This window comes from Chaetodon auriga, chromosome 21 (genome assembly GCF_051107435.1).
Source record: "Chaetodon auriga isolate fChaAug3 chromosome 21, fChaAug3.hap1, whole genome shotgun sequence".
NCBI lineage: Eukaryota > Metazoa > Chordata > Actinopteri > Chaetodontiformes > Chaetodontidae > Chaetodon > Chaetodon auriga.
Window position 1 is genome coordinate 17,764,858 of NC_135094.1, and position 22,933 is coordinate 17,787,790.

Below are 22,933 nucleotides of genomic sequence, written 5' to 3' on the forward strand. Positions count from 1 at the left end.
GGAGCGTGGCTCGGATATGTTTGACCCAGCTGTGGTCTGACTAAAAAAAGTCTGCACTTGGCCGAACTTTCCGCCTTGCAATGAGTGTAATGTATCTTTGAATGACTGAAATTGCAAACTGTACATGTTTATTAGAGCATGTTATCCCCAGTGAGTGTCTGGTGGTGCAAGAGCTCTGATGAAATCACCCTATGTTCCTGCTTCTTTATACAGGATAGGTTGATTTCATTGCATCTCTTCACTGCATAACCACAGTGATCATCACTCCATGGGTCTGAATATTCTGTTGATGACTGAGTCAGAGCAGTCACACAAATGATTTTTATTATATGTGTGTGTCTGTGCATTGTCCGTTTTTATATGCGTCTCATTTTCATTGTGTTGTAGCTGCTGAGATGTGTCTCTGTACTGACCACTGACCTGATTAGTTGCTAGGAGGCAAGGTGAAATGTGGATATAAAATATGATGTACAGCACAACAACCCTTGGCTGTTGATTCCAGTGAACTGATTTTCATCACACTTCACAGCGCATGTTATTGCTTCTTTATATTTTACAGCTACCGTTTAGAGTCTAGTAAATTTAGTGAATCTGATTCATAGTTAACTATCTTGAACCAGCAGAAATGTTCAAGGGCACTTTTGTACAATAGAGCTGTGGATTTCTATAACTGCTTGACCAACTCGCTTGACTGTGTTATTTACTGCTTTAAATAAACAGCCTATCCTTGCCCTTGACAGTCTAAACTAATTCATGTAGGTGTTGATTAAATTACTCCCTGTTAGTGGATGTCAGTTCTGATTCTGCTTGCACTCCTCTTGCCTTCACAGTGTGTGTGAGCAGGGACAGTTTAACTGCACTCAGGAGCGCTGTGAGGAGGTGACCCAGTGTCCAGGCTCTCTAGTCTACTCTCCACGCTCCTGCCTCCTCACCTGCTCCAGCCTGGACCCCCCTGGCCAGCAACAGCAAGGGTCCAGTGTCGCACAGTCGAGCTGCAGAGAGCCCCTGTCTGGCTGTGTCTGTCCCCAGGGAACTGTGCTACTTGTGGGTGAAAATTCAGTTTTCTGAGTGGATACAGGACAAATGATATATTTTTGAAATGTGAACTGTTAAGACTATACAGCTTTTTCACAGCAGACATTTTGGCTTGTCATTGCAGGCAGAGCACAGGCATAGTTAGTATCATTAACAATGACTCTGTCTCTGTTCCATATCAGTGTTTTGCACAATGCCAGGACCCTGCAGCTGGTAAAGCTTAATAGAATGCAGCCATTATTTATGGTTATAATGCATCTTCCATGAAAAATTCAGTTGCTCATTAAACCTACATTAATTGTAGGTTTGTTTAGTTTATTTGTTTGTTTCTTTGTTCGTTTGTTTGTTTGTTTTTTTTTTATTTATTTTTTTTGGCCACTTGGGGCAGCAGAAAGACTGGGAAGACAGCAATGACATAGGCTACTATCACATACATACATACATACAGCTCTTACATGTAATTTATCTGAGTTTGAAAACAGCTGCCTTTCTTACTGTTACTGCTGCTGGAAACAAAACAAGTTGCAGCAACAGCAAAAAGACTGTCTCTAGTACTCACGACACATTGAGTTGGGATGCCGTACCCACAAGTGTGCTGCAATTATTTTTTTCCTAGGATGGCAAAGGCATAACCCACCTTACTCTGCCTCTGATTGGCTACTACTTGTTGTTGCCTTCGTTGGTTGGTTGGATAAGAATATCAGGGTAAACCAATGAGAGGCAGAGTAGGGCGGGTCATACGTTGCCAATGCCATCATAAATTAATGTCGTTTGTTGTTGACCTGGTTGCTCTGCTGGCTAATAAAGTCAATAATTAAATTAATGACGGAAAGAAGGAAAAGAAGGAAACATGAAGCGAACAACTCAAACAACAATCTGCTTTCAGACAAAACGACCTTGCCATGCTACGTCGCTGCTGTTATCCAGCAGCTCAGCTAACTATGGTGATGCTAACATTACATCGATGCTAGCCAGCAGTTCAGCTAACTCTAGCTCAGTTCCCACTCATGGATCTGTTACTGGTTTGTCCTTCTGTGGCTAATGTTAATTTCATAATGACTCTTACTCCCTGAAGTCAAGCAACAGAAGTGACAATGTGCAAGTACTAATGGCAATTTTTGGGTGAACTAAATATGCAAAAGTACTTTTACATGTCAGTGTTAATAACACCGGGCGTTTGTCGTTTGCTGGACATGTCGCCTAAAAAAAAAAAAAAAAAAAAAAAAGGAATAAATAAAGAGTAGACCCACTTCTTCAGGCACCAGTACACTGCTCCTACATGTCTAATTATTTAGCAAGCATAGTCCACCATTATTCAGTGACCCAGAATTAGTCTAGTAGTCTGTTGTTTATGTTACATATTAAGTTACAGAAAATACAAGTATTCTACCTTTAGTTTCAATGGTACCTTTATAATATCACATTATATCCATTTGATCATTCTAAAATTTTTTAAAAATATTTTCACAATCAGACACATTTATAGGGAATGAAATTTGTCTTCATGCAAGTCCTCATCTTACGTAATGGGGACTTCAACAGATATGAAATTAAAAGGGTTGACGTGTCTGGTTAATCAAGTGGAAACACAGATGATGTCATGACCATATGGTTGAGTTTTGACTACTGTATGTCATGTCTTGTGGTTTACCTCAGGGTGATCGCTGCGTTCTGCCAGATGAGTGTCCTTGCCACCACAATGGTCAACTTTACTACAGCAACGACACCATCATTAAAGACTGCAACACATGGTAATGTATGCACTTGTCTCATTGCATCGCATCTCTTTAGCATTTAAGTAGCTCAACTATTCTTCATTCATCCCTGCAGCGTGTGTAAGGAACGCCGCTGGCACTGCAGCCAGTCCGCCTGTGCTGGTGTGTGCGTGGCGACTGGTGATCCACACTATGTGACATTCGATGGTCGCTGTTACTCTTTCCTGGGCGACTGCCAGTACGTGCTGGCGAGGGAAACCAGCGGTTTGTTTAGTGTCATGGCAGAGAATGTGCCGTGCGGCAGTACTGGAGTCACCTGTACCAAGTCAGTCACCCTGAGCCTGGGAAATACCGTCATACATCTGCTGAGAGGTAGGAGAGTCTGCATTATGGGGGAAGCAGAGGCTGATGATGGGAAGTCGGGGTTCATAGGCATAGGCAGACTATGTTTTAGGAAACAGCTGTTTGAGGTAAGCTGTCTTCTGTCTGTCCTGTAGGTAAAGCTGTGACAGTCAATGGGATGCCGGTTAGTCTACCAAAGTCTTACAGTGGCAGTGGTCTGACTTTGGAACGAGTTGGCCTGTTTGTCTCCCTGTCCTCCCGGCTGGGGGTCACTCTGCTATGGGATGGAGGTAGAGCACATGCACATAAACTTCTGCAACCTGAACAGTAATTCATTATTATATTAGTGAAGCGCTTTTCTAGTGCCAAAGCATCAAGTTACAGTGATACAAAACAGTACGGACACTGACACAAAAACAAAAATGTTGAGCATAAAAGCACATAACACCAGGAACAGACAGTGGAAACGTGGTTGTCATTCCACATGTTGTCTCCAGGTATGCGTGTGTATGTGCGTCTGGCTGCAAACCTGCGGGGTCGGGTCGGGGGCCTGTGTGGTAACTTTGATGGGGACACGGAGAATGACTTTACGACACGGCAGGGCATCGTGGAGTCTACGCCCGAGCTGTTTGGAAACTCCTGGAAGGTCAGCCCCTCCTGCCCTGACGTGGCAGACCAGGACCTCCGAGACCCCTGTGCTGTGAGTCCACCATAGACACATGCACATTTACACACACTCGCAGGAACCTTAGACTTAGACGTACATGCTGGGACATTGTTGCAAATCCAGTTTTGATGATAAACTGTCTTCTGTCTCTCATACAAACTGTCTTTGTCTTGTTCAGCTGAACCCCCACAGGGTGACTTGGGCCAGGAAAAGGTGTGCAGTGCTGACTCAGGAGCTCTTCTCTCAGTGCCACCATGAGGTGCCCTTCCAGCAGTATTATGACTGGTGTGTCTTTGATGCTTGTGGGTGAGTGACAGCACTAATGTATGCTTAATATCTTAAAATTATCTATTAAAAATGTGGAATCTAAAAATGCTTTAGTGGCAAGAAATGGCTGTTACTTTCTAGGAGTTTCTTTACACTGATTTTAGAGAATACAGAATAGTGCACGTTTTTTCCATTCATGGTTTTAAACACACAAGTAAGACTGTCCATTGATGAACAATAATTTGGTACGGTTGTTTTGTGCACCAGGCCACCTTTACTCACTGATTTACATCCAGCCGGTCTCACCAAATTAAACTGTATACACGCTTCCCTATTAAAACACATTCTGCATGCATTCTTACCTCAGACAACACTTGCAAAGCCTTTGTTGAATGTATTGAAACCTACATTGTTAAGTTCCAAACTCTTTTATTGGTATATTGGTACCACTTCTGGTATATTGCTGCCACCTTCTGGGAATATGCATCACTGCCCTTCAATCAGCAGCAGTGTGTCTTTCTACATTCTCATACAGGAGGCGTGTGTGCTTCATTGCATGGGTTCTGGTACACAAACACCATCAAAATATTGCAACTAGTGGTAAATAAAATACTAAAAGAAAGGGTCTTAGGATATTGTCCATGGTTAAAGTATTCTAGGCATAATCGTCTCTGTTCATGTTTTCCATAATATTATTCATCTTTACATTGTGTACTTACTTGTGAACAGTTCATACTATTTCGTTGTTTGCGTGTGTTTTAGCTGTGACTCGGGCGGGGACTGTGAGTGTCTCTGCACAGCCATTGCTGCCTATGCTGAGGAGTGTAACCGCCGAGGGGTTTACGTCCGCTGGAGGTCCCAGGAGCTGTGTCGTATGTCAAAGTCACGCGATGCATACACACACACACCCTCACATAGTCACACTCCTGTCTTAGTATCTCTCTGTAACTTTTATTTTGTGTCTCGCTCTTGCTGTCTTTCTTTACTTATTCTCTGCTTCCCTCATTCCCTGCAGCTCTGCAGTGTGAGAATGGGCTGGTGTATAATCCTTGTGGTCCAGCTTGCTCTCCCTCATGTCCTAATGTTCAGCAGAGTCCACACTCCCAGTGTGGTGCTCTCTCCTGTGTGGAGGGCTGCTTCTGCCCTGCTGGCATGGTCCTACATGGTAAGACAGATTTACCAAAGTAATCCTGAGCCACAGAGGGTGATATGTATGTATTTTAAATGCATTTATGGGTATATTTCTGTCATTTATGGATAGAAAAGATACTCGTCAATACTTGGTGTGTATATTCATACTCCCCAGATGATGATTTATCATGCTTTAGTGACCAAAGTGGTCTGTACTTATGTAGCTTCTCAGTCAGATAGAAGGCTGTCCTTGACAAACACTTGGACCATGATTAGGCAAAAATATCAGAGTATAATGGGCACATTGCACTGAAATGTACTGAGCAAGTTCATGCTTTCCGGTAGATTAACCCTTTGTGCTTGAGACACATTGTGAGCCAAATTTGCAAGATGGTCCAAGAAGAAAGTCTCTTGATTTTAATGACCCATGTTCTTTTGTCTTGCGCCACCCTCAGGACAAACTGTCTGATCTTAGAACTGGCAAAAATCTAAGAATATCAGAATTGTCAGTATGTTTTCTGTTATACAGGGGAGAGCTGTGTAGATCCTACTCAGTGTCCATGTGAGTGGGAGGGCTCCATTTTTCCACCTGGAACTATCATCACTCAACACTGTCAGAACTGGTCAGTCAATCTAAATTCATGTGAAAGTATGTTCTAATGTTCCTATACTCTTTTATTCTATAACAATCAAAACTGAGTTGAATGGTTTCTTTGCGTTTGTGTGTCCAGTTCCTGTGCGGATGGTGTGTGGCAATGTGACGGTGTGGCTTGTCCTCCTCCCTCCCCTCCCTGTCTGGAATCTGAATTTACCTGTGCAGGAGGGCGCTGCATACCCTCCCACTGGGTGTGTGACAATGAGAACGACTGTGGTGATGGTTCGGATGAGCTCTGCCCATCCACCTGCTCTCCAGACCAGTTCCGCTGTGCCAGCATGCCAAGGTGAATCCAAACTCATTGGGGTTGAGCGATATGCTAAAATCGTCCACTGCCACTGTCAGTAACTGCTGATTGCCAATTACATGTGTAGAAAATATTCTTACACCTATTTTACATATTAAACAGAAAAATACAACTGTACACCTTCTGAATTCCAACCGTGGAGTTGGAATGTTATAGCAAGATGTTAAATGTTGAAAACAGTCTTTTATGTCAACAAGCTAAAATGCTACATGTGCCATGTGCTAATTATGTGTATAGTTAGCATGTTAAAGCGGCAGTATAAGTGGTTTTTTTTTATATATATATTTTTTTTTGTTTGTTTGAAATATGCCCCAAAGCATAATGTTCTCTGAATGTGGAGGTCTGTTCTCAAAGCCCTCACCCCACTCGTGGTGAGGATGTAACAACTGCAAATCTGTATCCCCATTGTTCGTTCATCCAACAGTTTTTGAAGAGTTTTACAGGATTGCTGACATGGCTTTAGACTTTTTATGAGTTTTTTATATTTGAAAGAGTCAGTCTTTCTGAAGTGAATTAAGTTAATTGACCCCAACCCTGCAGTGGACCATGTTTGAACCTGGCTCTGCGTTGTGATGGCCACCCAGACTGTGCTGACCAATCAGATGAGGAGTTCTGTGGACCTGTCACCCCTGTGCCCCTGTGCCCACCGGGAGAATTTCAGTGTGCCAGTGGAAAGTGCCTGCCAGCCACCCGTGTGTGTGATGGACGGCTGGACTGTGGTTTTGCTGATGGGTCTGATGAACAAGGTAATCTATCATTCTATCCAGCATTATACTCCATACGCAAAATCAGCTCTAGACAGCATGTATCTATGTAATGAACTGTACTTTTGTTGATCCAGACTGTGGCGTGGTGTGTGATGAAGGGGAATTCCTGTGTGCTGGAGGGCGTTGCATTCTGTACCTTCACCGCTGTGACGGACATGATGACTGTGGGGACCTCAGTGATGAGAGGGGGTGTGTTCTCAGTTCTGTTGAATTTTGGTATTTGACATTGTCAACAGTTAAATGCTTGGAGTCAATAAAAAAATTTGACACTTAATTCATCAGAGTCTAGTTAACAGTATCTGAATGCCAGCAATATCAGACCATCAACAATACTTTTGCAAAGTTACATCAGATAATGAGAATTATTTTGAAAATAATCTTCAACTCATCTCTGTTTACGATGTGCAGATTGTACTTACTTTTTGTGTTGGGAAGTACGCCACATGATGTCATCATTATTTAAACGTTGTCGCTGTGTTTAGGTGTGTGTGTGCAGCAGGGGAGTTTCAGTGCCCTGGGGATCAGTGTGTCCCTGCAGACAGAGTTTGTGACGGCCATAGGGACTGCCCCTCTGGAGCAGACGAAGCTGTCTGTCCAAGTAAAGGTACAAATAATAATACAGCATTGGCTGTTTCATAACTCACATTCAGTTAATAGACAGTTATATCAGGTAAAAGTGATTTTTTGCCCAAACCATCCTGCATTGAATCAATAATCAGATTTCACCCTCTCTGTGTGTGGCAGTGACCTGTGCTCCAGACCAGTTTGCCTGTAGCGACGGCACATGTGTTGCCAGAGCTAAGTTGTGTGATGGAACAACAGACTGTCCGGGTGGAGAGGACGAGAACAAAACCAACTGCCACACTGTTTTTGTAACTCTGTCACCCACACCTGTCACCCTGACTACGTCCACCTCAGGTAATAAGAGTCATGATTTCAAGATTTAGGGGTGATTTTATTCAGTATTCAGTGTTTCTTTTACACAGCCCTGTTTCTCCAGCTTGTAGATCCTATGAGTTTAGCTGTGCCACTGGCGGACAGTGTGTGCCTCAAGCCTGGCGCTGTGATGGGGAAACAGACTGCATGGATGGTAGTGATGAGCAGCAGTGTGCCACCCCCTGTGGACCTGGCCAGGTGCCTTGCCTCAGTGGGGACCAGTGTGTGGACTACCAGCACCTCTGTGACGGGACCCCACACTGCAGGGATGCCTCAGACGAGAGTATTGACAACTGTGGTAAGTTCCTGTAAATACAAATGTCTAGGCACAAAATGGCCAAAATACAGGTTTTGCACATCAGGGAGTTCTAATTTATACTGTATCATCAGGCCACAAAACTTGTTTATTAAGACTGACAATAATTCTCTCTGTCATCCAGGCTCAACTCGGATACCTCCTTGTCCAGGCAGCTTCTCATGTGACAACCGCACGTGTGTCAACATGTCGCAAGTGTGCAATGGCATTCCAGACTGTCCACGAGGCGACGATGAGTTGGTGTGTGGTGAGTTCTCACGGGATAGGGAGAAGGGGTAAGAAGAGATGGAGCAAGGGACTGCAGAAGACCTGAAAAAATGTTTACAAATGGGTAGGAATAGAAAGAGATGTATAGATAAATGGAAATTAAAAAAGGAAGCAAAGAAGAAATGAAGGACAGGAAACACAGAGAGAGAAAGAAAAAAGGGAAGGAAACTTAAAGGCAGTGTACATCGAAGTCTCCCATGTTCCCAAATTTCATGGTAATGGATGTGACCTCTTGTAAGTTTGATAACATCTTGTTCTGTTCAGATAAAACTGTCTCACCAGCGCCCCCTGGCGGTAGGAACACCACTGTCACCTGCCCTGAATTCACCTGTATGGATGGATCCTGTGTCCCCTTTAACATGGTAAGTCTATCACTGACAAAACAAACAAAACACTAGCACTCACAGATAGTCTTCTTATTTATTGTGGGAAAAAAAATTTCCATCATCAGCATAACCAGCAGAAATAGGAATTTATAAAGGTTCACATAATGACTGAATACAAAAGGAAAACATCAGCAATAAATTTCATAACTAGTGCAGGGAAATACAAGATAACATGATACAGCACAAATGTGCAAGTGTGCAAAATGTGACCAGGGTAAAGCTCCAGAAAAGAGAGATTTTTCTAAGGAAAAAGGTTTATGTCCTAGTTAACTGTCATCTCGGTTAGCCATCAACAGTGTGTCATATAAAATGTTAAGAAATTAACGTTTGGAAAAATGTAAGAAATGTGTGCGTTTTCTCACTTGAAAAATGATTAAAAGCAGCAAAAATGTGTTTATCCCCCATAATTACATACAACTCATCTTGTCCACCAACCCTGCTCTATTGCTTAGGTGTGTAATGGTGTGGTAGATTGCCCAGACTCCTTACTAGCACCACTTGGAAGCCCTTCTGATGAGCAGGGCTGTAGAAGCTGGAGCTCTTGGGGTCCATGGAGTCCCTGCAGCACCTCCTGTGGTACAGGCTCCATGAGCCGACAGAGAACCTGCCCTCCAGGAGACCCACTGCGCCACTGTCAGGGACAGGACATCCAGAGGCAACAATGCTTCAACACCACCTGCCCTTGTAAGGAGAAAAAATATGCTTCAGGATAAACACTCTCAAAGTATGAATGCATAGTTTAAAATCAAACATGTATTCGTAAATGTGATGCTCTCTCCTCCCCCTCCAGTGGATGGTCAGTGGCTGCCATGGGTGAGCTGGTCCAACTGTTCCAGCAGTTGTGGTGGAGTGCAGGTCAGACACAGAGGTTGCATCCCTCCTCGCTATGGAGGCCGAGACTGTTCCCAGCTCCCTGGACCATCCAACCTAGCCATGGAAATCAGTAAGAGCTGTCTGTAAACTAAGGTTGAACTGAAATGTCTCACTCTTGCACAGTAATTGAGATAAGGAAAGTTAGACTTTATTGATAAAGCACCTTCCAGTTGTGGGAGCCACAGCTGCAAAAGCTTAAGCTCCTTTGGTTTTATGCATAGATTTCGGGACAGCCAAAGACCGTGGTCAGGACACCTCAGTGAACGCACCGTGGAGTGCACAATAATTCAGGAATATAAAGTGGGGCTGGCCTGCTAAATGCTTAAATAATTATTTCAGCATTCTATGGATAACTACTGTTGAATGGTGATCACTGGTGTAATGTGGGGCCTATGCTGTGCATTAGTTAAAAGTCTAGTGGCGGCATTCTGGACCAGCTGGATCAAGACAGGAGGAGACAAAAATTAACAAAAAACTCTATTGTTACTGACTGTGTCAAGGTTTGGTAGCTGAGTAATTGCATGTTTAAAATAATCAGGCACACGGCCAGTGTTAAGAGAGCTATGCACAATGGAGAGCATGCATGGTCCTGAGGAACAAGAAACATCTTTAGAAAGAGAGGTTGGAACAATGTCAAGAGGACTAGAGGAGGAGAGCATTTGTGTGGCAGTAGCTGTGAGTTGGCTCAATGAAGGCAGAAATCTCCCAGATGGAAATCCTAAAATCTGGACAAATAAAACCATAATTGTCTGAATGACTTGATACCATTAGAGGTAAGAAAGAAAATGTGCGTCTGTAATTTCAGTCTGTTCATGGTGCCTAGTGAGAACAGATGTTCTTAGACCACAGTAAATGTCCCTCCTTTTCTTCCCTGTCCCGCTCTAGAGCCTTGTCCTGATGATGGGTGTGCCAACGCCAGCTGTCCCACTGGCCTGGTGAGACACAGCTGTGCCCCTTGCCCAGTGTCCTGTGCCCACATCAACAGTGATACAACCTGTGATCCACCAGCAGCGCCCTGCTCTCCAGGTCAGGAGGATTCTGTAATATCTCCTGCTCTAAAATAAATTGTTTGTTGTTTCTTGCCATTTTGTGAAATTTTACATTTCTCTGTTGCTTCAGGTTGCTGGTGCCCGGATGGCCAGGTGATGAGCCACATGCAACAGTGTGTGTCACCAGAGGAGTGTGTGTGTGAGGTGGCAGGTGTACGCTACTGGCCAGGCCAGCAGATGAAGGTGGACTGTGAGATTTGTGTTTGTGAGAGAGGACGGCCTCAGAGGTGCCAGCCTAATCCAGACTGCTCAGGTGAGTCTGTCAAATATATATGTTTCATTTCAAGATTAAAGTCAGATCCACGGTTGATTAGGCACGTAACCATATATCGAATCTCACAATCTAATGACAGTAATATGGCCATCGTAGGACTGTGACGCACAGTGATAGCAGCTCTGTACCAACAGACCAAAGCTTAAGAGATACAGAGCCTCAATGAAGCAGAGTGCATCTTTATAACCAACCCACAGACGGGTAGACTTCACCAGCTACTCAGAGCTGCCTCACAGTCGCAGCTCATGTTAGGACCAGCGAATGAATAAATGAAAAGTTTTGTCTGACAGACATTCCAATCACGCACTCGTTACATACAATGCAGGGAATATGGATGCAGCAGTGAGAGAGGCCGGACTGTCCCCACATCAAGTGCTTTTCACACACTTTAAACCTCACTTCACAAGCGACTTTGAACGGAGGCTGCAGCAGCTGCCTGCTCGGTCGAGTTCAACTGCAACAACTGAGTTGAGCACCAGATAGACCTGTTACACCTGCCAAGACATAAAGTGATCATGGATGTGGTCACCTGATGGAAGAGCTTTGTTAATTATTAAGGAACTACGACTGACTGACACTTCACGCCAATTGCTTCTCGAGCTTAAGTCATGCTACAGTCAGCTTTGTCACACTGCAGTGCACTGTGGCTGGTCATCATGGTCTGAGTGGGGGGAGTGTTTGGGACCCTGTGGTGTTCAGAGCGTGCAGTGGTCGTTCCGCAGCCCGAACAATCCAACCAAGCACGGAGACGGGAGAACGTGCAGAGGAATTTACAGGAAAGCCCGTCGGTATGTTGTCCTCTTCTCATGGGACTGTTAACAACTTGAAGTTAAGTAGACAGTCTGTATCCTCAAGCATCAAAGAAACTGATTTTTGTCACCAACACCAAGCACTTACGAGCAAACACACATGCATTCCATTACCCCTGCGTGCATTTTCCATGTCTGTGATTGCGTGTGTGTGCAGGTGCCAGACAGATCCCTGTGATGAGTGCGAGTACCAGGGTCAGTCCCATGCTGTGGGAGACAGATGGAGGTCAGACCACTGCCAGTTATGTCACTGTCTGCCCAACCTCACAGTGCAGTGTTCCCTGTACTGTCCATACGCTGTCAGTGGATGCCCGCTGGTAAGAATAAGAATTGGGTGTGTGCATCATGCATTTATGCAATTATGTATGTGTTGCTTGAAGATGTGCCCATGTTTTATGGAACTGTGACTGAGTACATTTGTACATGTGTTTGATTATGTGACTGTGTGTGCTTATCCACACTCTCCCTGTCATAGTAGCTACAGCTCCACTTCCTCTGCATCCTTTGCTTTTCGTCTGCGTAGTTTTGTCCCCTGGCAACTCTATCACATGAGGGACCGAGTCAGATGTTGAATGTTGGTTTGTTTGTGCAGGGTCAAAGTCTGGTGCCTGGAGAGGGAGACAGGTGTTGTTACTGCCAAGGTAAAATCACAGCTGTTGTTCTACTACCTATGCTGACTAAATGTCTGCCTGTTTAATGGATAATAAACTGACTTGCATTCATGTATATTCGTGAAGATAAGTGAAAGAAAAGCTATATTAAGATCCTACGAAGGATCAGTACCCCTTCAACAAAGTTGTGGCACTGTAACTATAAGGTCCGGCTCATTGTTGCAAACTTTGCAATAAGTGAGTACTCTCCAACATTAATTCTTCTATTCTGTAATACCCCTGTAGGAGGAAATGACACCAATCTTGTGACAGTCAGCCCCGTCACTGTGACCTCCCAGCCAGCAGAGGGCACTACACCTCCGCTTCCCACATATCCACTTCCTCCTGGAGGTTTGTGTCTTGTTCATGTGATCAGTTGTTCATGCAGTCTAGCATGTAGAGCATTTTAGCTAAATGATTATTGTCCAAGGGTTTATCTGTTTTCACTCAGTAGTTTTCATTGTATCTCACCTCGTCTCCTCTCCTGTTCAGATGAGTGTTGGTCTCCTCTGGGTGTTCAGACTCTCCCGACTTCCAGTTTCAGTGCTTCATCACAGCAGACTGGTCATCCTCCTGAGGGAGGTCGCCTCCATGCGTGGGACCCCCACAGGGACCTCCAGGTACACCATGTCTAATGATATATTTACATAATACGACCAGATGTTGTATTGTTCACCCTGTTGAAATGGCTTTCCCCATCAGCTCTGAGCCTGCTGTTCCGTAGCTGACACTGACCTTTAAAGAAATGATTTCCCCAACAGGGATGAGTCAGATTAATTTTAGTAATATCACTATGATATTATGACCACTGGTACCATTAGCCCCAGAGCCTGAATGTTCTTGCTTAAGTGATAGTTATCAGTACATTTCACAATGCTGCTTTGGTTTCCAGTCACTTTTATGCGGGTTATAAAGTGAGTTACCTGTTTTTCTCATGCTAGTGGCGTGGCATTAGGTATGGCAGTGTTGATCCCTCCACCATATTAGTCCAGGATGAAGTTTTTCCCCAGTTGTTGGATGTGTTGCCATGCATTTGGCCCACACATTCGAGGTCTCGTGGGAATGAATCTGACTGTCTTTGGTGATTTACCTCTAGTGTCACCAGCCATATGCTTTTAGTGTGTAATGTCTTGGCAAGTGTAAAATGTATTGGCATGAACGTTGGTGCAGACATTCATCTTCCCCTTGAAATGAATTGTAATGTCGTTTCCTCTAGCGCCATCATCAGGTTAAATTTTTAATTGCAAAAATGTTGTCCTGCTAACATTCCAAACTAAGATGGTATATAGCTACATTGCCTGCTAATATTACCTTTACCTCTGTATCATTAGCATTGTCATTGTGAGCATGTTTGTAGATCACATTTTAGTTCAACGCTGCTGCAACATGATCACAAGGTGTAATCTGTAATACTTTCCTCTGCAGGGCTGGAGTCCAGAACCTGAGGAGTACGAGGACCTACCACAGCGGAGCCCTGAGGGACACACCAGGAACACACAGACCCCCTATCTACAAATAGACCTGCTGAAACCGTACAACATCACAGGTAAACACTAATGTAGATGCCTTAGATCAAGTACAAATTGAAATGCTGGTTTACTGAAGTACTTTGGACTAAAAGTGAATTTCAATGTGAGATTATGTGCTGTATATCAGTAGAATGCACACTTTCTATCTCTAACATTCTGTAGGTGTGCTGACCCAGGGTGGTGGTGTATTTGGCACCTTTGTGTCCAGCTTTTACCTCCAGTTCAGCCAGGATGGCAAACAGTGGTTCACTTACAAAGAGCTTGTCACTGAAGCCCGGCCCAGAGCCAAGGTTAGACATCAAACCACGTCCACGCAGCTTTACATCATATACATAGAACGCCACTTGCCATTTGTTTTTTTCTTGAAATGGATGGATTACCATTCTCCTTTCAGGTTTTTCATGGTAACCAAGATGATCGAGGGGTGGCAGAGAGCCGGCTGGACAGGATGGTGTCAGCTCAGTTTGTCCGCCTGCTGCCACATGACTTCCAGAATGGCATCTACCTTCGACTTGAGATCATGGGCTGTGGAGATGGTTAGTAGTTTAATGTCATAGCTAGTTACAGGTTAAGTTGAAGAGATAAATATTTAGTGTGTGTGTGTGTGTGTGTGTGTGTGTGTGTGTGTGCGCTTATTTATTTATTTATCTATCTATCTTCTATCTATTTGTTTCTTTATTTAAAAACGCTCTCCTCTCCTCCAGGTTACCACTGGTTGACTACCCCAACTCCTCCCTCCCCAGTGTCCCCAGTAGGTGGGTGCAGAGAGAAGGAGTTCCAGTGTGAAAATGGTCGCTGTGTGCCAGCAGGTCCACTGGGAGTTGTCTGTGATGGTGTCAATGACTGTGGGGATGGATCGGATGAGATGCACTGTGGTGAGCTCTCCAAACAAACACACCTGAGTTTCATTTATTGTAGAAGAACCATGCTTTTAATTTGTGTTTTTATCTTCCGGGATGTGCTGGAAAGGAAACCTGTTAGCCATCGTTTGTCTAGCATGTGATCCCAGTCCTTCTTAGTTTTCTCATGGGCTTTGTAAGTCACACATATCAAATTTCTTTGTCTGACCATCCCCCACATACAGGCACGCAGCCATCTCCTACAGCCACCAGTCCACGCAGCTGCCCTGCCGGTCAGTTCTCCTGCCCCCCACCAGGGGGCTGCATTGAAGCATGGCTGCGTTGTGATGGGATCCCTCACTGTCCCAAAGGAGAGGATGAAACCAGCTGCCATCCCCATGACAACATCACTACCCAGTCAGACAGGTGGGGGCATCATTAGGAGCTGTAACAGTGGTAATGGTTGTTCTAACTGAAGTATTTGATAAATCAGGTTGTTATTAATCCACTCCTCCACTCTGCTCTTGCTTTTTGTCTCATCTCTGTCTATCCAGCTCTGCTATCATTCTCACTTGGTTCTTATAAAGTAACAAAAAGAACTTTAAATATTTCTCCTCTTCATTGTTGTGTGCTAATTCACAGACCACACTCACCCACTCCTGCTCCACTCAGGACTCCATCCATGGCTGCTGTCACTCACCCTGCAGTAACACCAACAGTAAGAAAACACTTCAGTTAATCTTCCATTCCTGCAACTTCTGTGTTTCTGTACCACTGGTGTTGATGCCTCGATATCTCCTTATTTCCACTTCTTTTCTTTCTAATATAATTCTAGTGTGGATTAGCTCTATTGTATATGATACATGTGAGTCAAACTGGGTTCATTTAATGTTGGTACCTGCAAATACAAGAACATACTGATCATAATATAAAAGGGAAACAAGCGTAGTTTTTGAGAAAGATTTATCGTTGTTCACTGCATCATGAGAAGCATGTCATCATCATTTGTTTAAAGCATTTTTAACCTCTCTTTGCACTAGTAATAGAACTGCTTGCAGACAGAATTAGCCAAGATTACGGGTGTCAGTATGGGTACATATCAATATACACCTCATTTATTTTCTAATGTGCTTACAGGGTGGTGGCCCAGGATATCGTGGTGAGTGCAATTTAGATGGATTTATTTTCTGTGTACATCATTTGAAGTGGACATCATTTGAAGTGTTTTTTTTTGTTTTTTTTGCCAAACTGGCTCTGTTGAGTGATATTATAAGTCATCATATTCTGCAGGCATCTGCTCCTCTCCCCTTGGACTGGAGGATGGACAAGTCCGATATGGTCAGCTGACCTCATCCTCACATCGTGAGAACAACCCTGCTGATGCTGGACGACTAAACATAGTCCCTAACGTGTGAGTGATCTGGTTATTCTATGGTTTTTGCCCCTAGTGCATATATCAGCCTGAACATTTGATCACAGTGGTTTTCTGCATGCACCTAAAAGGCCTTTAGATGTGTTGCAGTTCATTTTTTAAGTATAAAGCTTTCAAAAAGATAACTTCTGTGCAGTCAGGTCATGGAGCCTGGATGGAGCCCCCTGCCTACAGATCCCCAGCCGTATTTTCAGGTGGACTTCCTGGAGCCAACATGGGTATCAGGAGTGGTGACCCAGGGCAGTGAACGCATGTGGGGTTACCTCACTAAGTATCGCCTGGCCTTCGCTCTGCACAGCAGCCTCTTCACAGACTATACTGAGGATGGGAAGCCTGGTGGCCCTGCTAAGGTATTTGTAGCTGTTTGGACATTTAAAGTCATGTATAACAAGTGTTTTCTGTAGTTACATACTATTCTGACAGGATGAAATGTTTCATGAATGAAGAAAAAGAAAAATGCGACACATTATGCGGTACAGCACAACCAAAGTCCGACGCCCCTGCTTGTCATTACATGTGCTCATGTCAAAGTGGCCTCTTTGTTGTGTGGCAGGTGTTCGAAGTGCGGATGGTGGGCAGGACCCCTGTGACCCGCTGGCTCGGTCGGCTGGTCAGAGCTCGCTATCTGCGCATCATCCCTGTTGAGTTTAGGCACACCTTCTACCTGCGTGTGGAGATCCTCGGCTGCAGAGGAGGTGAGGAGTTGAACTGAATACACAACTAAATGATGACAGTCGAACTTCTCAGCACCCAATTCCCCTTGTACACCAGCTCATCTATAAGTTCTTTGTTTTACAGAACTAGTGCTTGACAGTAGAACCTACTTTACATCAGTATTGTGTACGCGTTCAGTAATATGAAATGACTTCTCCTCATGCTTTTGTAGATGAGCTGGTGACCCCCAGCAGTGTGACCACGTCTCCCTCTGGTGGTAGGAAAGTGACTGTGCAGAGATGTAAGCCAGGCCAGTTTGCATGTCAGCACAGTGAAGAGTGCGTTGCTGTCTCCGTGCTTTGTGATGGTCGACCGGACTGCAAGGACCACTCTGATGAGATCAACTGTGGTGAGAGTTTAGCGATATATGATTGAAAGCTATTTACACTCCCTTGTGTCCCATTTTCATATATCCGTGTCTGTCTCTTTCTCCTCATCCTCTTCTTCAGGCACGGCTGTTACCAGAGGCCCTCCAGGACTGCAGAACCAGACCAGCCCAACAGGGAGACCAGGTTTCCATGGTGACAGTACAACAGGTGCCCCAGGCCTCCATACCACCAGGTCCCAAGATGGCTTTCCTGGCATGGCTAGCCCAGGGGTCACAGGTCAACCTGGACTTCAGAGGACAACAACCTCAAGTACAGGCTTAATCAGCTGCTGATCAAATTTTCACTTATTGGGTTTTTACCAGAAAATTACATTTTTTCCCCCTTCTTTGGGTATTATACACAATCAGGTCATTGGACCACCAGACCATCACTCTACCCAGGGGTCTCCACAGGTCAACCTGGACTACATCTCACCACAACCCTCCATTCTGGAAAACCTGGGTTGCAAACCACAAAAGGTGAGAGACACAGTATCCTTGCTAGTCATCCTGAAACCAGACAGGACCCGTGGATTAACATTTTATGCAATATACATATTTGTAACCTCTATTTTATTTCTATTTACAGCACCATGGATCGCTACCACCCCCCATGATGGTGGCCTTCCCAGAGTGCTTTGTGTGGAGGGCCAGTTTGCATGCCGGTCATTTGGCTGTGTCGACTCAGCGCAGGTGTGTGACGGCAGACTGGACTGTTTGGACGGGTCAGATGAAGAACGCTGTGGTATGCATCAACAAGCTGTCAGGGGGAAGACTAGTGGAAGTAGTTCAATTTAACAAAAACTGTCAATGTCAGGAAGTTGGTGTTGCTGATATTGATACCGTATTGAAAATACATAGTTTCATCATGGAACTCAAACTCATACAAAATATCCTCATAAGTAAGTTGTATAAAGTTCTGTTATCGTATCGTATCCCATGTCTTATCAGGCACCACATCCAGACCAGCTGTGACTCCACAGGGCCCACCGGTGCCCAGCCCCTGCTCCACCAAGCAGTTCTCTTGTGGCAGTGGGGAGTGTGTTCACCTGGACCGCAGATGTGACCTGCAGAAGGACTGTCTGGATGGATCGGATGAGAAAGACTGTGGTAAGATACATGCCCACCCATCTCAAAAGACAACAGCCATCCTTTTTCCTGACCTCTTCTCTCCTCTCCTCGCCTGTAGTGGACTGCATCATGTCTCCGTGGACAGCATGGAGTGCGTGCAGTGTGTCCTGTGGTCTGGGCTCTTTGTTCCGGCAGAGGGACATACTGCGGGAAGCCCTGCCAGGAGGGGCCTGTGGTGGAGCTCAGTTTGACAGTCGGGCCTGCTTCCCTCGAGCATGTCCAGGTCTGTTCTTCTAAGCTGATGCCAAACAGGATGCATCTTTCACAGTGTCTGATGTGTTGATTATCTCAAACTCATTCTCCCCTGTCTCCACTTGTAGTTGATGGTCACTGGTCAGAGTGGACGGAGTGGTCAGAGTGTGACGCTCAGTGTGGAGGTGGTGTGAGGCAGAGGAACAGAACCTGCTCAGCTCCTCCTCCCAAGAATGGTGGGCGGGAGTGTGAGGGCATGACCCTGCAGAGCCAGAGCTGCAACAGCCAGCCCTGCAGCAAAGACATCGGCACGCAGACAGGTGACTCGTTCTCTGTCAAACAGTCAATTCTGTTGTTAGTATTTAAAGTCGTTAGTTGTTTTCTTCTAGTCTGAGTACAGTAGTCCAATATTCTTGCCTTGACTACCTTGGTTATTGCATCGCTACATGAAAAAGTCTGTAAACTGTCCTTGATTGGTTCTTCAGGCTGTGTCAACAGCATGGTGCTGGTGACTGAGGCGGACTGCCAGGCTGGGAGGGTGGAGCCCTGTCCTCCAACCTGCTCACACCTCAGCTCAACCAGCAACTGCACCGCAGCATGCATACTGGGTAGGACACACACTTAAATATGCATTTGGGTGTTTTGGGTAGGAGGTGCCAATATCACACAGATCTCCTGCTGTTCCACTGACATTGAGTTGAAGAAATATGAGCAGTACATAATTTGCATTGTCATTTAATTGATTCTTTTCTATGCTTTAGTAGGTTGCGAGTTTCATACACTCTCTAAGTAATCAGACAAATAAAGCAAAAATATTTTTGATATCTACAAACTGTATTGGAACAATGCCTGGATATTTATTCTTGAATTATAGGAGCTCTCTAAGGCTCATTTCCTGGTAGTAAGACATTAAATGTGTCTTCTCCAGGTTGTCGCTGTCCTGATGGTCTGTACCTTCAGGGTGGGCAGTGTGTGAATGCCAGCCAATGTGTTTGTCTCTGGGACGGTCAAACACTGCAACCAGGACAGATGGTCAGCAGGGACGAGTGTACCACTTGGTAAGAGACACAGAGTCATTCATTTGCTATTTTCCACTTTGAAAGGGAGCCTGCTTTTTATCACTGATGGCACTTCTGAAATGCAACCTAATTAAAATTCTAATTTCTAAACATATCAGTCAAATTTTCAGATGTGCTAAATTATATTTAGTTTATTTTTCATGTCATAAAACTGTTTGGTTTGAGAGGGAGTAATGTTTTTCAGTTGATGGAGAGCTTATTTTTAGTTCTTCCCAGCAGTCTTTTGGACCACTGGATTGTTTTATGTGCTGTATTTGTTATTTAGTGATTTTTGCAAATGCAAATTAGCTGCGAGCTAATGGTGGTGCAGTTACTTTTAACTTTGCGCTGTCCATGCAAAAACAGCAAAATAAAATAAAACAATAAATGGCTGTTTTATTGCGCGCTGCTGTTGATATATGTAAAAAAAAGAAAAGGCTGTTTCATAGTTTTGTCCCATCAGTGTGTGCAGAGATGGACAAATGAACTGTGACACCTCCAGTTGTGTGGCGACCTGTCACTGGTCAGCCTGGTCGTCGTGGTCGCCGTGTGATGTAACGTGTGGTCTGGGGCTCCAGCAACGCTACAGGTGAGCCAGTTTTATTCAATAGATTTGGAAAGCACCATACACTCAAACAGCTATCAAAGGCCTTATCTCAGCCTTGTTTCACTTTTCCACAACAACAGCCCTCTGCACTACAGAAGTATGATTAAATTGAATTTAATCAGTAATTCTTTACTTATTTTGTACTTACCTCTATTTGCTGGCTTACGCACTTCAATAGCAATGTATAATACAATATGAACTGTTCACATTATATATATATTCAAATTTTCAAATTCAGCCTTGTTTTTTCTTTACTGCTCCCACACCACCTTTAAATTTTGGTCAGCAGTCTTTATGCCTTGACTTTGTCTTTGCAGGTCTCCAGTGGAACCAGCTGGAGCAGTCAGCATCCATCCCTGTCCAGGAGACTCCTCGGAGGCCCGCCGCTGCTCCAGCCCCTGCCTCCCTGGTATACCAACTTATACTCTGTATTTAATTGTTTTGTTGTCTCAGGCCATTCTCCCAGTTTTGAAAATCACTTACATATTCATTACCTGTGGGTGACATGATGACTTTGTCCTCCTCTTGTGCAGTGCTTCCAGATGGAGTCTGGAGTAAATGGACCAGCTGGTCAGAGTGCAGTAAGACATGTTTCAACCATGTAGATGATGTTGGAATCAGACGCCGATTCCGCAGCTGTAGCCACACGCTCTTCAACCAGTCACACTCGGACTCTGCCTGCGATGGAGACAGCGAGGAGCAAGAGCCTTGTAACACTGTACAATGTCCAGGTATTACAGATACAGACACACACAGAAACCACAATGTCCACAATTCTGTTTCCTCCGCTCTCCACAAGTGATACGTTATGCTCATGCAGATGACTGAAACACTGACTTAAGTTGTATACTTCCAGTGAATGGCGGCTGGTCAGCGTGGTCAGCGTGGTCTCAGTGTTCATCAGAGTGTGACTCTGGCGTCCAAACAAGAGAGCGATTCTGCAATTCACCATCCCCACAGCACGGGGGCAGCAGCTGCCCCGGGCCACACATACAGACAGGAGACTGCAACTCCCACCCCTGCTCAGGTACTGCATGATGTTTTTATTACTTGAGCTAAAGAGGGCCATGGAATAATATGTGTGAATAATATTACTCTGTTTGTGGTGTTTTTGTATTTGCATTATCTTTTTGGTTTATCCTGTTATTTCATGCACCTCATTCTGTTTCTGTCTCTGAAAATTCATTCCTTATTTCCTCTCGTCTGCTCTCAGGTGTGTGTCCAGAGGGCATGGTGTACATGACAGCAGCAGAGTGTGAGGCTCACGGTGGTGCGTGTCCGCGAGTGTGTTTGGACATGACCTCCACAGAGGTGCAGTGTGCCACCGCCTGTTACGATGGCTGTTACTGTGCCCTGGGCTTCTACCTGCTCAATGGCAGCTGTGTGCCTCTGGCACGATGCCCGTGTTACCACCAGGGGGAGCTGTACCCAGCCGGTGCCACCCTGCCCGTTGATGCCTGCAATAACTGGTACTGTCGGCCTCTCTCCACAATTACTGCAATGGACACTTCCATGGATAAATGGATGATTTAATTTTCCTTAAAAGATTTTATTAATTAGTGAATGTTTTTTTGAATATTGTGTCCTTTTCTTAAATCAAATGTCACGTTTTTACATTGTGTGTCTCACACAGTACTTGCACTAATGGAGAAATGGAGTGTGGAACAGCTCCATGCCCTGGTGAGTGGCTTTCCTAGTAGCAACTTTGAATGTACATTGACTGGTCTCCCTCCATGTGTCTTGCTGTCTTTAAGTCTTTTCTTCTCTTCTCATTTGTCTCCCATTCTTTCTGTCTTTCTCTGTCTTTTATCCTGTGTGTCTTGCAGTGAACTGTGGCTGGAGCAGCTGGACCCAGTGGAGCGCTTGCAGTCGAACATGTGATGTTGGTGTGAGACGGCGGTATCGTTCTGGGACCAATCCTCCCCCAGCTTCTGGGGGTCATCCCTGCAAAGGAGACAGAGTTGGGATTGATACTTGCAGCATTGAACCCTGCTTTGGTCAGTACTCGGTTGCTAATGTTACCACATACAGAATCCACGTTTTGAAATGTAAAAGATGAGTTGTCTGTTTTATTTATTTGCTTCTGTGTGCATTCAACAGCGAACAATAGATTCAAAACTAAAGAACTTAATCTGGTTATGATGTATCTTAAGGTGTAAAGGAGCCATGGAGTGCGTGGTCCAAGTGCTCAGTGACGTGTGGAGGAGGTTACAGGACCCGAACCCGCGGACCCATTCGAATCCACGGGACTGCTCAGCAGTTCAGTGCCTGTAACCTGCAGCCCTGTGGTACAGCAACACCTACACCCTCATCAAAAAATATTGTCATGTTTTATGTAGAATATATAGAATTGTGTAAATGGGTGCTTTTCAAGAAGGCAGCAGTGTGTAGTATACAAGGTAACATATTTATTGCATTAAATTATGCTTTAACACCAGAAAACAACAATAAGAAGCCAGTGAAGGAATCACTTCAAGGTCCTGAAAGAGGTTGAACAGCATTACAGAAAATCATGGACAATTCACTAAAATTTAATTCAATGTTGCCATAGGAACTACAAAAATGGTAGTTTTTATTCTAATGTATCACATCCTACTCCAAGAAGCATGTATAAAATG

General features: G+C 44.6%; 1 protein-coding gene across 1 annotated transcript in view; it reads left to right on the forward strand.

Moving 5' to 3' along the window:
• Positions 1–22,933, forward strand: part of sspo (SCO-spondin) — a 70,978-nt gene that overhangs the window by 8,554 nt on the left and 39,491 nt on the right. The window contains exons 18-70 of the mRNA XM_076761450.1: positions 831–1,044; positions 2,692–2,786; positions 2,866–3,122; positions 3,248–3,382; positions 3,590–3,792; positions 3,938–4,065; positions 4,789–4,898; positions 5,042–5,191; positions 5,687–5,780; positions 5,889–6,098; positions 6,660–6,865; positions 6,961–7,075; positions 7,369–7,490; positions 7,631–7,793; positions 7,873–8,120; positions 8,263–8,385; positions 8,670–8,767; positions 9,244–9,475; positions 9,582–9,734; positions 10,550–10,690; positions 10,784–10,966; positions 11,625–11,775; positions 11,954–12,113; positions 12,389–12,437; positions 12,693–12,797; positions 12,939–13,066; positions 13,872–13,992; positions 14,138–14,265; positions 14,370–14,511; positions 14,719–14,850; positions 15,060–15,240; positions 15,457–15,532; positions 15,952–15,973; positions 16,105–16,225; positions 16,383–16,596; positions 16,800–16,941; positions 17,133–17,309; positions 17,410–17,604; positions 17,730–17,807; positions 17,917–18,072; positions 18,279–18,437; positions 18,517–18,681; positions 18,779–18,970; positions 19,136–19,258; positions 19,579–19,708; positions 20,172–20,297; positions 20,633–20,724; positions 20,849–21,046; positions 21,172–21,342; positions 21,529–21,784; positions 21,949–21,995; positions 22,142–22,312; positions 22,469–22,603. Coding sequence (XP_076617565.1) covers positions 831–1,044; positions 2,692–2,786; positions 2,866–3,122; positions 3,248–3,382; positions 3,590–3,792; positions 3,938–4,065; positions 4,789–4,898; positions 5,042–5,191; positions 5,687–5,780; positions 5,889–6,098; positions 6,660–6,865; positions 6,961–7,075; positions 7,369–7,490; positions 7,631–7,793; positions 7,873–8,120; positions 8,263–8,385; positions 8,670–8,767; positions 9,244–9,475; positions 9,582–9,734; positions 10,550–10,690; positions 10,784–10,966; positions 11,625–11,775; positions 11,954–12,113; positions 12,389–12,437; positions 12,693–12,797; positions 12,939–13,066; positions 13,872–13,992; positions 14,138–14,265; positions 14,370–14,511; positions 14,719–14,850; positions 15,060–15,240; positions 15,457–15,532; positions 15,952–15,973; positions 16,105–16,225; positions 16,383–16,596; positions 16,800–16,941; positions 17,133–17,309; positions 17,410–17,604; positions 17,730–17,807; positions 17,917–18,072; positions 18,279–18,437; positions 18,517–18,681; positions 18,779–18,970; positions 19,136–19,258; positions 19,579–19,708; positions 20,172–20,297; positions 20,633–20,724; positions 20,849–21,046; positions 21,172–21,342; positions 21,529–21,784; positions 21,949–21,995; positions 22,142–22,312; positions 22,469–22,603 — 7,823 coding nt within the window. The remainder of the gene's footprint in view (positions 1–830; positions 1,045–2,691; positions 2,787–2,865; positions 3,123–3,247; positions 3,383–3,589; positions 3,793–3,937; positions 4,066–4,788; positions 4,899–5,041; positions 5,192–5,686; positions 5,781–5,888; positions 6,099–6,659; positions 6,866–6,960; positions 7,076–7,368; positions 7,491–7,630; positions 7,794–7,872; positions 8,121–8,262; positions 8,386–8,669; positions 8,768–9,243; positions 9,476–9,581; positions 9,735–10,549; positions 10,691–10,783; positions 10,967–11,624; positions 11,776–11,953; positions 12,114–12,388; positions 12,438–12,692; positions 12,798–12,938; positions 13,067–13,871; positions 13,993–14,137; positions 14,266–14,369; positions 14,512–14,718; positions 14,851–15,059; positions 15,241–15,456; positions 15,533–15,951; positions 15,974–16,104; positions 16,226–16,382; positions 16,597–16,799; positions 16,942–17,132; positions 17,310–17,409; positions 17,605–17,729; positions 17,808–17,916; positions 18,073–18,278; positions 18,438–18,516; positions 18,682–18,778; positions 18,971–19,135; positions 19,259–19,578; positions 19,709–20,171; positions 20,298–20,632; positions 20,725–20,848; positions 21,047–21,171; positions 21,343–21,528; positions 21,785–21,948; positions 21,996–22,141; positions 22,313–22,468; positions 22,604–22,933) is intronic.